Source organism: Phocoena sinus, chromosome X, assembly GCF_008692025.1.
Source record: "Phocoena sinus isolate mPhoSin1 chromosome X, mPhoSin1.pri, whole genome shotgun sequence".
NCBI lineage: Eukaryota > Metazoa > Chordata > Mammalia > Artiodactyla > Phocoenidae > Phocoena > Phocoena sinus.
This window is the reverse complement of record NC_045784.1, coordinates 28,077,091-28,094,445: the sequence shown is the minus strand read 5'-3', so window position 1 is coordinate 28,094,445 and position 17,355 is coordinate 28,077,091. Positions and strand designations below refer to the sequence as shown.

At 37.5% G+C, this 17,355-nt stretch overlaps 1 protein-coding gene across 1 annotated transcript in view; it reads left to right on the top strand.

Moving 5' to 3' along the window:
- The window catches only part of DMD (dystrophin), a 2,099,690-nt gene that overhangs the window by 1,464,386 nt on the left and 617,949 nt on the right, over positions 1-17,355 (top strand). Inside the window, exon 52 of the mRNA XM_032618871.1 lies at positions 12,234-12,351. Within this exon, the coding sequence (XP_032474762.1) occupies positions 12,234-12,351 (118 nt within the window). The remainder of the gene's footprint in view (positions 1-12,233; positions 12,352-17,355) is intronic.

Genomic DNA, 17,355 nt, shown 5'->3' with positions numbered 1-17,355 from the left:
GCAATATTACAAATGAGATAGAAAACCTGTTTAATAATTCTCTGGGATAGTTCTTTACAAGAGCGGAGTTGAATTTATTTATATGCAATGGAGTTATTTTCTCCTGGAATAAAAGGATGCCTGAAGCTAAATTGGAAATGTTTTGCATGTTTTCATAACAGGAAATTTAGTCAAAGAGATAGATGAGATTTTTCTTAGATTGCTGTGATTGAGTTTTTCAGTCTTCAAAAGGACTTTGGATGCAGTGGTACAAGATTAATATTCCTAAAATGCCACTTTTATTTTGGCATTCCTCTGTTCTAAGACCGCCAAAGATTCCCCATTGCCTTCAACATAATGTCCTTACTCATTCATCTGGTATTCCGAGCCCCAGCCTCCCTTCCCAACTTGATCACAGTCATCATAATTCTCTACTCACTACAGAGTTGCTCTCCCCACTTTGGCCCAATCACCCTAGTGTATTCAGACCTCCATACATTGGCTGGAGCTCAGTCCTTGTCCTGGAATCCCCCTCTCTCTTATCACTAGGTCATTATCTATCGATCCTTTTCATCCTCCAAGTTATAGGCCAGGTTCCTATAACTCCAGGTCCTCTGTGGCATTTTCCCTGAGCGTGCTCATCTTAAAATACCATTCTTCAGAATCTTATTAGCTTAGAGTCTGCAGTCTGTGGACTATCGCGTTTGTCATTTACATATTATCTTCTATTATTGGCTAACTGCATGTGTGAGCACGCATGCATAGGCCTGAAGGTCATCTCCCTAATTGCATTGCAAGTTCATTGAATTCACTGGGGTTGCTCTTTTATGCCATCCTCTGTCACCCACAAGATACATGCCCTACTGTGGTGTATTGTGCATAGAATACTGTCAATAAATATTTCCTGCCCATTTGATTGACCGGTGCTCAATTATCTGTCAGCTCTAGCCTCCTTTATCTGGGGTTTCTACAGGCTTTGGACGCAAAATCAGGAAGTTCTGTACAAGGCAAAATATTAGAAATAATGCCGTCAGATAGTTACATTTCCCTATTCATGTTATGTAATTTATCCTCCATTTTATTAATTTGGTTCACTTATAATTCAATTTGCTGTATAGGGTACTCTGATTAGATAAAAGAAAATTTATCCTGACCAGTTGAAGTCAAAATGATTCAAAAATGGTGTTTTTCAAGCTAGAACAAGAAATGAATAATAAAAAGTTTGAGCAGGAATAATTCCAAAATATGTATATTGTAAAATGATTTCGGTTTTCCGTTTCTTCTAAAATATATGTAGGGGTAAAAAAGAAATTATATCACTTATTTTATTGGGTCAAAATATCAGAAGGCCACAAATGTGATACATGTGACAAAAACTTGTCTTAAAAGTGCCCCAATTATCCTCTGTCGATATGCTAAATTTACAGAACAATAGGGTTTCAAGACATGTGAACAATGGAGAATAACTAATAGACCTAATGTTGAATGGCTAAAAAATGTCAGCACCCTTTCTATCAGCTTAGAACTGTATTTGCAAATCATTATCAACGAATTGTAGCCTGAAATTCTTCTTGACTTTCAGATTATATTTCAAGATCCCCAATTTAGACCACATTTACTTACTGGCTTGTATAACTGAAAGGAGTTTTCATTTTTTTGCATGTTAAGGGTTTTATGAAATGACAAGTAAATCAATCCTTTAAGTTTTCTGTGACAGAATAACTTGAAATGATCATCATAATCTCTTTTTCAACAAAAGAAAAGAATTTATTTTAAAAAAATAGCATACTAATAGCAGATTAGTTTGTATTAGACCATTATAAGAAAGGCCTCAAATTTGGGAGGCTGAGGCACATTTCTTAGGTATCTATCACTTTTTCTGTTTTTAAAGTTGGCCAAATGGTCAGTAATATTTATAATACTGATAAACACTGCTCAAAACAAGGATGTGTGTTCTAGTAATTCCCACACCCTTCCAGTGTGGAATTTATCTTGTAATTTTCTTTCTTGTATCACTGTTTCCCCTTATTGTGTCCTGTCAGTTGGTCAATCCACACTGTTATTTATGGTTTTCTGCTGACTGTATTCCCAGGAGAGGACTAAGAACCGAGGAAGGTATTCCAGCCAGAAAGAATAAGGTGTCCAAAGGATTACAAAAATCTTGGCTCCCATAGCTTCAGTTTTTCTAGTCTTCATTGTTTCCCATTTCCTCATGATAAAATCCAAACTGATTTTTAAAAAGCCAACCATAAATGACTTCCACTATACCTATCTAAGCCTATCTCCCATTATTTCCAATGAATCCTAGACACCAGCCAGCCCAGCTGAGGCTTTGTTTCATTTCCATGCCTTTGCTCCTGCTTTCTATTCCCTAATAATGCCCCCCACTCCATGACCTAGCCAAATCTTCCAAGGTTCAAGTGCAGCACCATCTCTGCTATGAAGTCTTTCCTGAGAATTCTCATATATGTTTACTCCCCTCACTGATTCCTGTTAGTGGTTGTTTTTATCTTTACCATTCACTTTGGTACTTTTGCTTCACAGTTTCTCAGATCCACTTTCTAACTTCCTGTTCTACCCTGGGAGGACGAATAACATGGACAGCAGCAGTGGGCTTGCTGACCCATTAGTTGCATCCTCCTAACGGGAGGCACCAGCAGAGCAGAGGGTGACGGGAGAGTGAGTCAGGGGATGACTATAGGTCCCTTTACTGACAGCCACAGCTCCTATCGAGGTCCTCTCGCTGTAGCTACTTCTCGGATTCTTGAAAGGTACCCTCTCGTTTTCCTTTCAGGCCTTGAGGAGGAAAGGCTTCCCATCCCATTTTTAAAAAAAATTTTTATTGGACTATAGTTGATTTACAAAGTGTGTTAGTTTCAGGTGTACAGCAAAGTGAATCAGTTATACATATACATATATCCACTCATTTTTTAGATTCTTTTCCCATATAGGCCATTACAGAGTATTGAGTAGAGTTCCCTGTGCTATATAGTAGGTCCTTATTAGTTATGTATTTTATATAGAGTAGTGTATATGAGCCATTTGCTTATTGCAGGAAGCCTGACTGATTCAGTAGTTAATCAGCTGAATAGGTAATTTCCCCTTGAATGATCCCGTTTCAATGCTCTTGTCCCATTTAATCACACCTGTATAATAATTATATCATACTATATGATAGCTATACTATAGCATAGGTACTTTGTAACTATATCCTAATATCATAGCTTTTAAGTGTGTGACCCCTGGGGCCAAATTGCTTGTATTCGAAGTTCTACCACTTATTAACCAGTGATCCTGGACAAACTGCTTCCTTTACTTTCATTTTCCTTATCTGTAAACTAGGGATAATAAAAGAAGCAAATAGTACCTACCTCTTAGAGTATGATGAAGATGAAATTAATTAAATTTGTCTTTAGAACTTTGTTCTTATTATGCAACAAGAAATGTTCCAAGCATTTTATAAATATTAACCTGAGTAATTCTCATAACTTAAGAGGTAGGTACTCTTATTATTTTCATTTTAGTGGTAGAAATAAGAGAGTAGTTAAGTAACTTGCTGAAAATAAGAAACCAAGTAGATGGCAGCCAGGATTCAAACCCAGGCAGCCTTACTCCAGAATCCATTCCCGTAACCACTAATCTGTGGTAGATTCTCCTGGTGCACCGTAAGTGCTCAATAGCAAGTATTGTTGTTGTTAATATTATTTCCCACTGTATTAGTTCTTTATGAGTCTTTAGTTTTTGCTAGATTATGAGTTCCTTGAGAAAAGAGGTCAAGTTTTATCTTTCTATGTGTATTAGCCGAGTGCTTGGCATTTGCAGGTTAGTAACTGTGGGATTAGCTGTTTCCCAGGTGTATTTCCCAAGGCCACCCTAGCCTTAGGTAAAACTAATACTTAGCTAAAACGTGAAATGGAATTTGAGATCTCAGTGGCCATTATTGTTGCCGGAACCACAGGTTCCCCTTTTGGTCCCAAATTATTTTCTCAGATGATTCACCACTTTTGGGATAGGTCAAGTTCCCTGTTTCACTTCTCCTACAATCACAGTGACTTTGCTTCCCCAATAACCATTGGTAGTAAAAGGGCCCCATCTCAGAGGACTGCCAAGTGTCCTGTTCTGCTTTTCCTGACCAAAAGATATTTTTTTTCTCAAATATGTATTTTTTAGCCTCATGATTGCTCCTTACAGAAATTTAGAACAAATTCTCAGGAACTAAGCAAGAGGCATTTGATTGACATAATTTGCATTTAAGTGTGTTCTTGGCCATCACTTCAGGCAAGATACACAACTATTATTCTCTGCTCACTTCAGGGTTAAGGTCAGGATTGGCTACATAATTTGTGAGCCCCAATGACAAATGAAAATGCAGGGCCCCTTGTTAAAAAATAATAAAGAATTTCAAGAGAGCAACAGCAGTGGAAACCAAGTAAGGGGCCCTTCTATTTGCAGAGCCCAGTGCAGCCACTTTTAAGTTGCATGCCTGTGAAGCTGGCCCTGCTTGAGGTCTCTGCCTACCCAGGGCAATTCTGACTCAGAAAGACTTTACTTTTTTTTTGTCTTAGCTTTGCTATCTTCCGTAGTCAGAAAACGTGCCTCAAAGTTCCTTTTGTCATGTCTTTCAGGATTCCTGGTGTCTTGCTTTGATATCCCAGTGTTCTTGAGCTACAGGCATAGAACGGAACCATCCCCATCACCATGTAACACACATAAATAATCTTGTTTTCCTTCAGTTAATGTCTAGGCTCGTTGAAAATAATGGTCATGCCCTTTAAAAAAAAAAAGTAGCAGTGGTTTTTAATACAGCTAATTTAAAAATACTAATTGACTTGAATCTTAAGAGTTATATTAATAATGTCCAGAAATTGTGAACTATACATCCAGGTGGTAATATCATGGAGTCACCATATTATGTGGATCTGAAGAACTGATGAGAGGTTTAGGGATTAGAAGGGCTAAAGTGGGTGTGTTAGTTGGGGCCTAAGTTTAAATGTCCTAAGACAGGATTAAACAGGAAATTATTTTATTAGAGAAAATATCAATGTGAAAGGAAATAGACAGGAAGCCAGGGAAGGTAGGACAGCCATTAGACCAAAATGCAAGTCTGACACAAAATGAAGGAAAAAGGGAGAGAAAATTGGGTAGAAGTACCCCAGTGTACAGTCTGAGGAAGGTTCAGCAAAGCTGTCAGGGAGACATGGAGCTGCAGTCAGCCAGAGGAGCCCCTGCTCTCCCAAGAAAGACTCTGCTTTAGTATCTCCATCACATTCAGTCATTGGTGGGGAGCAGTCTGTGGGAGGCTTGGCTTCTTCTCTCCAATGTAGTGATGGATTTCCAAATGCAGCAGCTAAAGTCCTCAGTCATTTAGATCTCAGTCATAAAAGGCTTGCACTTTCTCGGGGCCACCACAGTGGGAATTAGCAGCAATGGCACTTAAAGACATGAAAGCGTAAAACTACTAGAAGAAAACAGGAAGAAAGCTTCTTGACATTAGCCTAGGCAATTCTTTTTTGGATATGACACCAAAATCACAGGCAACAAAAGCAAAAATAGACTAGTGAGATTGCATCAAACTAAAAATGCTTATGCACAGCAAAGGAAAAAATCAACAGAATGAGAAGGCAACCTATGGAATGATAGGAAGTATTTGCAAACCATGTATCTGATAAGGGTTTAAGATCCAAAATGTATAAGGAAACTCATACAACTCAAGAGTAAAATAATAATAATCAGATTTAAAATTGGGCAGAGGACCTGAATAAACATTTTTCCAAAGAAGACATCCAAATGGCCAACAGGTCTATGAGAAGGTGCTCAACATCACTAATCATCAGGGAAATGCAAATCTACCAGGTGTGAGGTAATGAAAATTACCTCACACCTGTTAGAATGGCTATTATCAAAAAGACAAGAGATTACAACTGTTGGTGAGGGTATGGAGAAAAGGGAACCCTCGTACACTGTTGGTAACGAGGTTCCTCAGAAGATTAAAAATAGAAATACCATATGATCCAGCAGTCTCACTTCTGGGTTTATATCTAAAGGAAATGGAATCGGGATCCCAAAGAGATATCTGCACTTCCATATTCACTGCAGCATTATTCACAGTAGCCAAGATATGTAAACAACTTAAATGTCCATCAGTGGATGAATGGATAAAGAAATTGTGGTATAGGTATATATACATTGGATATTATTAAGCCTCAAGAAGGGGGAATCCTGCCATTTTTGACAACATGGGTGAACTTGGAAGACATTATACTAAGTGAAATAAGCCAGACACAGAAAGACAAATACTGTAAAATCTTATTTATATGTGGAATCTAAAAACAGTTGAACTCTGAGAAACAGAGTAGAATGATGGTTGTCAAGAGCTGTGGGATAAGGGAAATGGGATGATGTTGGTCATAGGCTACAAACTTCCAGTTATAAGATGAATAAGTTCTAGATGTCTAATGTAAAGCATGGTAACTATAGTTACTAAGAGTGTACACTTGAAATTTGCTAAGAGCGTAGATCTTAAGTGTCCTCATCTCACACACACACACACACACACACACACACACAAGGTAACTGTGAGATGATGGATATGTTAACTAGTTTGATTGTGGTGATCATTTCACAATGTATACATATATCAAAACAAGTTGTATACTTTTATATACAATTTCTATTTGTCAAATCTACCCAAATAAAGCTAAAAAAACTTTAAAAAATGGAGGTTAGGCACACAAGAAAATTGTGTAGTTTAGATAAAGAAGACCTGAGAACCAGCTCCACTTCTTTCAGAAGACTCTCCTTGACACCCTAAATTTGGTTAGATATCTCTGCTGTATGCTTTGATAACTCCCTGTGCTACCCCTATTGTAATACTCACCTCAGTTTATTATAATTGCTTATTTACTGCCTCTCCTCACTACTAGTTCATTTTTCACTTGAGAATCATAATTTTTCCTCCTTCTCGGCTGTATCTCCTATGACTAGCTCAATGACTGACATAACATAAATATATAAAAGTATTTGCTGAAACCCAAATTGGGGTACATTCTACAAAATACCTGGCTTGTATTCTTCAAAATAATCAGCGATATGAAGTTCAAAGAAAGGCAAAGAACTATTTCAGATTAAAGGTGACTAAAGAGATAGGACAACTAAATGCAATGCATGAGGCTGGACCAGTAAATGAAAGGCAATTAAAGGAGTACTTTTTATACTATGAATAAAGAATGTAGATTAGATTATCGTACTAAAGCCATGTTAAATTTCCTGAACTAGAAATTGAGCTGAGGTTGTGTAAGAGAGTGCATTTGTTTCCAAAGAATAAACACTGAAATATCTAGGAGTAAAGGGCATGCTATCTGCAGATTATTCGCAAATGGTTCAGAAGAGAATATATATAATATTACATATACAGATATTATGTGTATATGTAATGATAGAATGATAAATGATAAAATGTGGCAAACTATTAACAATTAGTGAATCTGGGTGAAGGGTATGTGTGAGTTCTTTGACCATTCTTACAAATTTTCTGTAACTTCTAGATTATATAAAAGTAAAATGCTTTTTTAAAAATTATTTCTTGAGTGAATGAAGGACAAAAGGATAACCATAGTTAGAAGGCGCTTGTGAAGAAGTTGCCAACCGAGATGCTGGTAGAACATTCAGAGAAGTAGAAAAGTTATGCCTAGCAGGAAAATATCCAGGCCAGTTTAAAATGTAAATGAGAAGTGAGGAAGTGGAGGACAAGAAAGACTACTCTGGGTTTAGCCAATCTATTTGGAGAGGCAGCCGAATGCAAGAATAGAAGCCAGAATTAAGGCCCTCCAGGAGGCAGTTGAAAGCTAGACAGATGATTAGCATCAGCACGGGTAAATCTCTTTCAGTTACTAGAAAGGCTACAATTTAGGACCTACCTGACTTAAACGCTTATTTTCTTCCATACATAAAGTAGTTCTGTAAACTGTCTCACCTTGTCAATCTTTAAAGTTAATTTTTTAAATTGTAAATAAAAGACTATAAGGTCTCCATTTTTACATTACATGTAAGTTGAATTCATGCTTATTTCCTGAAAATGGCAACAAGTGAAAATCACCATGGGCCTTTGTTCTAAAGTTAACTATGTGAAGATTGTTGATTTTTGTAGAAAAATACTAAAAATATAACAAGTTTCTGGTTAAGGTCTAAGGCATATAAATACTAAATATTCAACTACACATATAGAGTTTTCTATTTGAGTATTATTTAGGTAGTATTTCATTTTAACAAATAGCATTATGAAGTGTGATTCTTTCTAAGAGCCTAAAATAACCTACTTCTAGTACGCATGGCTCCATCCTTTAACTCTCTTTTTCACAGAATTGCTATTCATAACCATTTCTGTCAACCCTGGGGAGACTTGGTAGGATTAACGACTTTTGATTCACTTTGTATTTGAAGATTTTTTTTTTCTCCATCTTTGCTCAGCTAGTGGAATCCATGATGAATTCTCATCTCCAAGGGGTAAGCTGTTTTTAGTACAGCCGGGTAGCTGGCTTATGACTCCTTAGAAATAGCACTGATTCCTTTCTTCCCTTATGTTTGTTTCTTCCAGAATGATAGATCCCTGTAGACGTGCTCAATTATCATGCTTAGTTACTGTTAAGCATGTAATAGTTCTAGTTTTGTTCACTTAAGTTAGAAGTATCTGAGCTCATATCAGAAAAAATAAGCATAATTAGCATTCTACTTGTTTAGTATGACAAATATAGACCACTAAACCTAGAATAAAGAAACTGAACAATAGAAGACAGCTGGAGGTCATATGAGGATGAAGATTAGAGTAGAAACAGTGTTTCTGAGAGAGTAGCATCTGGTATGAGCACCAGATTGGGGGCAGAGAACAGAATTTTGTAGATGGATATTTGGGAAGTGGGTAGTCTGAGTAATAATTAGATGTAAGGTGTTCTCTCATCTGTGGGTGGCTCAGTGGAATAGAGATGAAGGTCATTGTATTTGAGAAGTTATGGGATTATAAAATTAAAGAAATTGTAATAGCAAATAAATAGAGTACACTCAAAAGAAAACCAAACGAAAAGAAAAAATAATTGTTCCTCTCATTGCGTGCATGTGTCCTGTTTTTTAGCAAGAAGGTATTTCAGTCACTGTTTGTATAATATCTTAAAAAAATATTAAATGAATGCCATATTCAGATCCTTCCCTTTATTTCCGGAAGGAAAATGGAGGAAGAAAATTCCCATTCTGGTCTACTGAGAAACCACTATTTAATTAGCATATTAGCGTCTCATAAATTCCACATATATACATACACACATAATAATTATTATTGTACATTTTCTTTTTTGCAATGGACATTTGTATGTGTTGACCAAAAAGTGGAATAAAGTTACAGTTTTGTTTGAAATCTTAGAAAGGCATAGTTTTATTGCAGTTGTGAATCTCCTTAGATTTTTAAGGAGGCTGCTTCCAAGGATGTCATTAATAATCTTCTCAGGTGCTGATAAAGCATGTGTCTGTCAGCGGAATTAGAGAATTACCCAACTAGAGAACAGGTCTCACAGTACCCTGAGACCTGTTTTGTTCATTAGAGAGGAAAATGGCTGGTTTTAAGTCTAAATTGACATGCTTGCTCATTTCAGCAGTAAAAGCTGTTCATTGTGGTCAGGTTTAATTTAGAGCCTGGTTAAGGTTCAGATTAAAGTTGATCAAGTTACTTCTACAACATACTTCTTAAACGAACTTTATAATCCTAAAAGAATGGGAAAAGTATAGCCATCATTGGGTTATGTATCCAGAATTTAGAAGCAAAGAATGGCCTGGTTGTTTGAGGGTGGATTAATATTAAATCAAAGAAAAAATGATGAGAAAGATAATCTTTGCTATGTAAAAATTTCCAAGTATCAAAAAACACAAAATTTTACTTAAATGGCATAAAACAAACTTAATGTATTCATTCACTGCTATATCCATAACACCTAAAACAGTGCCTACACTCACTTGATATTTATAAAATGAAAAAGGTGAGTGAGTAAATGAATGAATTTGTGTACTTGGCTAGCTATGTGTATATAGAGGGGAAGACTTGACTATGGTTTCTGGGTAAGTCTGTTTTTTAAAAATCTATTATTGAATGTATTAAACATTTAAGAGTCAGGAATTCCAAAGTACCTTCTGAGCTTGCCGTGTCACAGGTGAGCAGAGTGTAACACTCTAATCCTGGAAGACATCTGATTTCGTAAAATCTGTCTGCTACTATATGGCTCCTACTTGAGAATTTATTCAGTACTCTCCAGCTGACTTACGCCACTCACGTCAATAGCTGTCTTTGGCAACTTGTTCCATATTTCAAACACACTTTTGTGTAAAGAAACCATAAAAGTTAGGAACCTGAAAATTGGATTTTTCTTCTGAGCAATCACAGCTTACAAATGTGGAAAATTTGTTAAAAGTTAACCCCTCCAATTTTTCGGTAGAGAGGGGAAAACGCTCAAAATAGATGTGTGATGTTTGGATAAGTTCTTCCCATTATTTTAACACTACTAAAAGCAATTGAGCTCAAATCACGAGGCCTATCTCCCTACCTCTTCACAAAAAAACACTACAGAATGATCAAAATTTGGCCTTTCTAAATACAAAAGTGTTTAGAAAATCAGCACCAGTCAAAGGGCATAGTAGATAACTGATGTTCATAAACATTACCATCTACCACATTTCACCTCTTCACTTTCATTGGCCTCATGTGGTAGTAGAAAGAGCATAAGATTTAAAACCATAAAGACTTCTGGCTTAGTTATTAGTGTGGTTATTAGGAGACGAAAAATGAGAAGACGTGTAAAACATCTGTCACATACTGGTTTTAAACTAATAACAACCAATAAAATGTATTCGGTTTTAGTACAAGAACAAGGGAGATACCTTACTTTTCCCGAAACTTCTTTGTAAATATCACTGGGATTTGTGCCCTCAGTGTAGAGAGAGTAGATGACAGAGTCAACAGATGGACACTTGAGGGAAGGAGGACGTCGCTACCTATAATTAAATATGTATTTTATGGTCAGACCACTCAAGATGGCTGTTCTCTTGCTCTCTGTACATCCCCTGCCCGACCAGTGCCTGTTTCGCCTGTATCTTATCCACATGACCGACCTTCCTGCATGCTTGCCCCAGGCCCCAGCTGGTGATTGTTTTCATCGAAGGGGCGGTGAGGGGCGTGCCCCTCTGCTGGTTTCCCTGGTAACTAATGAGCCCACCTGATGTCAATTCCCCTCTAACTGGCCCACTCCCACTGGGAGTGAAGACTGCCGCCATGTCCTGCCTGCCGTCTGCTACGCACGCTGGCGTGTTGCCTCCAAGACCTTCCTTCAGACAGGTCAGCTCCCCCATCCATTAAACCACTGATGTCTGTGTTGCTGACTCCAGGCTCCTCCTTCAGTCTTGAAGCTGGGCAAGCGCAGGCTTTGTAGGCCTGCCGGGTGCAGCCCAACATATATATATTTGTTGGCTTCATTGTCTTTGGTTCTTTTATTATAGCAGTATTAAAGTCAGTTGTAGTACAGACTACAAATATTAACTTCTAGCCTGATGCTTTCCAAACTTGCCTGATCATAAAAATTAAGCAGAGAATTTGTTAAAAATGCAGCTTTCCAGCCCTCCTCCTGCCATCTAATTCATTCACTCAGAAGTGAGGCAAAGGAATCAGGTGATTCTTACTGGAGTCGATTTTGGGGAAAGACTAATTTAGCTCATCTACATCACCTCATTTTATAGGTGAGGAGTTTCAGGTACGAAGAAGTTAAGTAAGTTATATCTCTTAATCACTTGTCTGCTTTTTCTGTTTCTAAAATGCACACCTGAATTTTGACACTGCACAGAATGAGATTACAAGTATAAATAGCTGTCTTCTCTCAAATACATTGTCATAATTCAAAATTACATTTTTTTTACTCATGGCACTCATATGTTGGTTTAAGTAAACCCAGGTACTCTGAAATGACTCCGTCTAATCTCTTAAATAGTAAAGCAAATCCATAATCAAGATTTTCACTTGAAATAGTTTTGGTATCTAAAAATGAAACACACTTCTTGTTAAATTGTTCTCTGTAAAGCCTTATACATTAGAGATTTATATCTAGTAACGTCTTTTTTTTATTTCTAAAAGTGCTTTGCTTGGTTTGAAAATTACACTTTTTTTTGTATTCCATTAAAGGAATGCACAGTGCTGGAGAACCTCAATATTGTCATATCTGTTCCTTCAGGCAACACTGCAGGATTTGGAACAGAGGCGCCCCCAGTTGGAAGAACTCATTACTGCTGCCCAGAATTTGAAAAACAAGACCAGCAATCAAGAGGCTAGGACAGTCATTACTGATCGAAGTAAGTCTTTTCGTAACGGGCACGTGAAACTTAAGGAAACATGTACGAAAAGTTTCTATAATGACTTAAGTTCATAAACCTCCATCACGTTTATAAAAATAGCCTCAACAGTTGTATATTAAAACTATTGTAGGGGTAAGACGGGAATAAAGACACAGACCTACTAGAGAATGGGCTTGAGGATATGGGGAGCCAGAAGGGTAAGCTGTGACAAAGCGAGAGAGTGGCATGGACATATATACACTACCAAACGTAAAATAGATAGCTAGTGGGAAGCAGCCGCAGAGCACAGGGAGATCAGCTCGGTGCTTTGTGACCACCTAGCGGGTGGGATAGGGAGGGTGGGAGGGAGGGAGATGCAAGAGGGAAGAGATATGGGGACATATATATGTGTATAACTGATTCACTTTGTTATAAAGCAGAAACTAACACACCATTGTAAAGCAATTATACTCCAATAAAGATGTTTAAAAAAATCTCCAATATTTTGCAGTAATTAAAAAACTCAAATTACAAAAAGAAAAACTATTGTAACTAAGATTTTTAGTCCATAATGTTATCTTTCAATAACAATGTAATCCTCTGGAATAGAGAAAATATAATTTTCATCAATCCAGCCTTATGTAGTCACAAAGCATGGCGGGGGGCTGCTGTGGTGAGCATGGCTGTGGCAGAACATTTGCTCCTCACTTGTCATTTATCTGGGCTGGCATCCATGGAGATGCCATTCTCTTTGCTCATATCCTTGGTTGTTGGTTCAAGCAGGGAGTTGCTTCCTGGACCACCTTTGTTTCCTGTCTGCAGTGGCACTTCCAGATCTAGACGTCTCTCTGCTGCTTGGATGCCCTCATTGTGTAATATCAGAGATCGCTGTACCATTCCTCATGCCATACTGGGGTGGGTGGGAACTTTGAGAGGCTGTTTAAGGCCCATGTGCCTAGACATTGCACCTACTCTTCTTTATACGGGATGATTCAGAGTGATTGTGCATGAGGTCAGGAAGAGGGATAGAGGGAAGGGTGAGGGATAGAGGGAAGGTTAAGGGAAACTGCTTTCCGTCCTGTTTTCCTCAGAGGCTCTCCTCAGAAATAAGGCCCAGGTCACCTCTGCTATCAGATTCTCTTGGATTTCCCTGGGTTTCCTCCCTTCCTTCCACCTCCTTTCCCTCCAGGGATACATATCAATATTAAATTTTCTTACTTCCCCTGCAATGCCCGCTCGTTTCCCCTCCCACATCCAGAGGAATCTTTTCTAGTGCAAGAGTAGGGAAAACCTTCATTTAATCATCCTTTTTTCCTTCCAAAGCTTTTGTCTTATACCAGGCCTAGGCTTTGGAAACTTAAAAACCAAGAGTCTGTGTCTTCATAATATACATTCTGTTGTGTCAACACTTCCCTAAGGAAGTAGAAGCAGAATGTCTGGCTGCCAGTATGTTGGGGGAGGGGAAAGAGTGACCAGAATCGAAGGTTAATATTTGGAAAATATTATTAGTCATACTTACATTTATTTATTAGGTACACAGTGATAATAGCTCTTATTTTATTGAGTACCTCCCAGGTATCAGGCAGTACATGTTGTGTGTGGTGTGTGTATTTGTGCGTGTGTGTGTAAACCCTGTACAAAATCCTGTCAGCTAAATTTCATAATCCCCATTTTATAGACGAGGAAACAGTTTCTGAGAATGGTTAAATTGTTCAAGCTTACAAAATAATCAAAGAACAGAGCTTAGAATTTGCAGATGTCTCTTTCTGGCTTAGAAGTGTGTGTTCCTTTCAGAATGTTTACCACTTCCCACCTTGTTTTGATGTTTTTGTTAATGACCTGAATCACTAGGACTGCTAGGACTAAAGAGGGTTTAAGTCGGCAGTTACGGATGTTTTGATTGACTTCCTGGAGACATTTCCCCTTTCAGTTGTAGTGAGTATTAATTAAACTGGACTCTTCTTGATTTTGAAATTTTAATTACTGTTGATTAAACAGTGTATTTGGATATATGCTAATGTATTAGTTAGGTGGCAGTGGCCACTGTAACAGGTAAGCTCTCAAATCTTGGTAGTTTACCACAGTATAAGTTCACTTTTTATTCTGGTGTATTCCAAAGTAAGAAGCACTTAATGAAGTCATTCAGGAGCCCAAGCCCCTTCCAACATTTGTGTCCAGAGCGTCAAAGTGTTATGCATTTAACGGGCAGGTGAGGAACGAGTATTGACCGTTGGCATTTATTGTGAGCCAGGCCTGGAAGTCGTACACATTACTTTGTTCATAATCTGTTGGCTGGAACTTGTCACATGGCCACATCTAACTGCAAGGGAATCTGGAAAATAATGTCCCGTGTTGAGCCCAGGAAGAAGAGAAATTAATCTGGCAAGAAACTAGTCGGTCTCTTCCACAGCTAATTTGGAGAAGAAGAGTGCACTTCTGTGTAATGTATAGAATGCCATTTCTAAAACCAGCAATACAAGAGCAAAATTGCCTTGTAATGACCAACATAGATAGCTGTCCAACTGATATAGTAGAATGTTCCTCCCTCAGACTGGAACCATGAGGCTTCCCCAACCAAGTTGATACACACAGGCCTAAAAGAGTGAGTGATTTATGAGACTGAATTCCCACTACACAGTTAAGTGCTCTGTTTCTTGCCTGAGAAATATGGAAATTGGGCTAAGATGTTTATACAAATCCAAACATACTATATAGAAAGGCATTTGTTATTTTACCAATGAAAAAAACCTTCTTTTTTCCCCCAAGAGGAAAATAACACTCATTTATTTTACAGTATCCATTCAGCTCTGTCTAAACATTTTCCGTTATCCCTTGCAATCTTTTTTAAATATCGTATTGACTTTTTTTCATGATGTAGATTAAAACTGAGTGACTGGAGGGCAGTTTTGTGTATCTCTGCTAATATCCAGTGATTTGAATAGTTCTGCTTTTCTAAGCTTTTGTCTTTTAGGAATGAATGCCTTTATGAATATTTGCAGCATAGTGGAAAGGTTCCAACTCAAATGGTCCAAAAAAGCATTTTCTTAAAATCAGGTGTCTGTTGAGACATGTCGTGTTTCTTGTTTAGAGCCTAAGCCAGGATCTTAGTTCTCAGTATGCCTGGAGCCTCTAATGCTGGTACCAGGATAATTCTGACAAGATACGTTTATCTAAACAATGTCATTTGCAGCCCTGCTATACTTCAGTTTATCTCTCCATTTGAAATCAATAAAATGGGATGGAGATTGAGTACTCGTAAAGTTCCAATCATGTTCAAAATAGAATTTTTCTTAGTATAGATTTGGTTTTCAGGGAATGCGTAGAAATAAGATACTTGCTCATAAAATTGTATTTTCTTATTTGAAGATTTCAGTATTCCTTTTTTATTGCCCTGAAACTTCTAGAAATACTTAAAAAGGAATCAGCTAAATAAAGAAAAATATTCAGTAAGTATATAGTACTATATTGAAACATGGTTCCCTCCTTGATGAATCCCAGTTCATAACTTTGAACAGTTGGGGAAATCTGTACATAGTTATTATATTCTGTCAAGAGAAAAGGCCAGTAAAAAGCAATTCTTCTCTACTAGTAGCTGGGGCTGCAAAATACCAACCATGTTTCACTGTATAAAACGGTTTCCATGGTATCTGTTGTTTTCAGGTGATTATATTGTTGGAAATCATGTTGTAATAATCGAGGTGAAAGAATAAATTTCATTCTAAGAGCATTCAGGTAAAAATTTCTCCTTGCTGTTTCTGATGGTCAAACTTCTCAGTTTCCTTCAGTTGCTGAATGTGTCATCCATTCCTGGTCATTTTCTTCTGTAAAAGGGCTAGGTCAGGAGATCGAAAACAGGTAAGAAGGATTTAAAATTGCTTCCTTGGAGGTTTCTGAATTATGCAAAATTTGTGTTCATGTCCCTTACGACTGCAAATCTTAGTACCATAATACCTCTCATAGCAGTAAGGAGGATATGGAAAAAAGGAACTGCTCTCTTATTGTTCTGTCTATTCCTCAAATAATGTTGGTGAACATGGCTCATCTGACGTTTGTGTTTGAGAACCTTGCTTCTGTAGCTTCTCCCTCCCTAATCCCCACCATTACAATTTTAAAGATCTGTGGCAATAGCACATATAGGTTTTAAGGGCAAGCTGCCTGGGCTGGCCACTTAATACCTTTGTGACCCTGAACAAACAACTAATCTCAGTAAACTATCTGATTTCGGTTTCCTGCTCTATAAAATAAGATTACTTCTGTCCACCTCAAGGTTGGGAGAATTAAATGAGTTATTACACGAAGAGCACTTAGCTCCTGGCCATAGTAAGAGTTCAGTGAATGTTATCTCTTGTTGTTTTAATTATAATCTAATTGCGTTGTTTGAATGCTTAGTGGGAGAGCATTTAAAGCATTTAGTAAGCTCTTAAGTAACTATCTGATTTTTCCACTACCCACCACACCCCCCCAAAAAATGGAGAGAGAGTTTTGGAAGATCAAAAGGAGAAAGTTGCTTTGGAAAAGATGAAATAAGATATATAAATAGAATTAAACAAATATTTGGAAAAGCCTTCATGTGAGTGATACTACAAAAAGCAAGGCAATTGATGTAAGCTATTTCCTTTTCAGTATTTACTGTAACCTTAGGAGGTGGGCATTATTATAGAGACAGAAAACTGAAGCCCAGAGAGCTTAAATAACATGCCTGGGGTCCTAGTAAAATGTCACGTGAGGGACTAGGATTTAAACTGGTGTCTATATAATTCTAAAGCCTGAAGCACATCAAATAGTAAGGGCTTGTTAGTCAAAAAATAGAAAGAAATATTTATTTGAGAACTTAAACTTTTAGGAGTGCCCTCAGTTTACTATAATATGAATATAATGTTTTACTGCTCCCATTTATATTGTTGTCTTCTATGCATTTGCATGTCTAATTATAGTATTGTCTCTTACATGTGTTGGAAATGTGCAGGATAGTGGACCTCCGTAATCTATTAGCTGTTCAACCTTGACCAAGTAGATTCACTT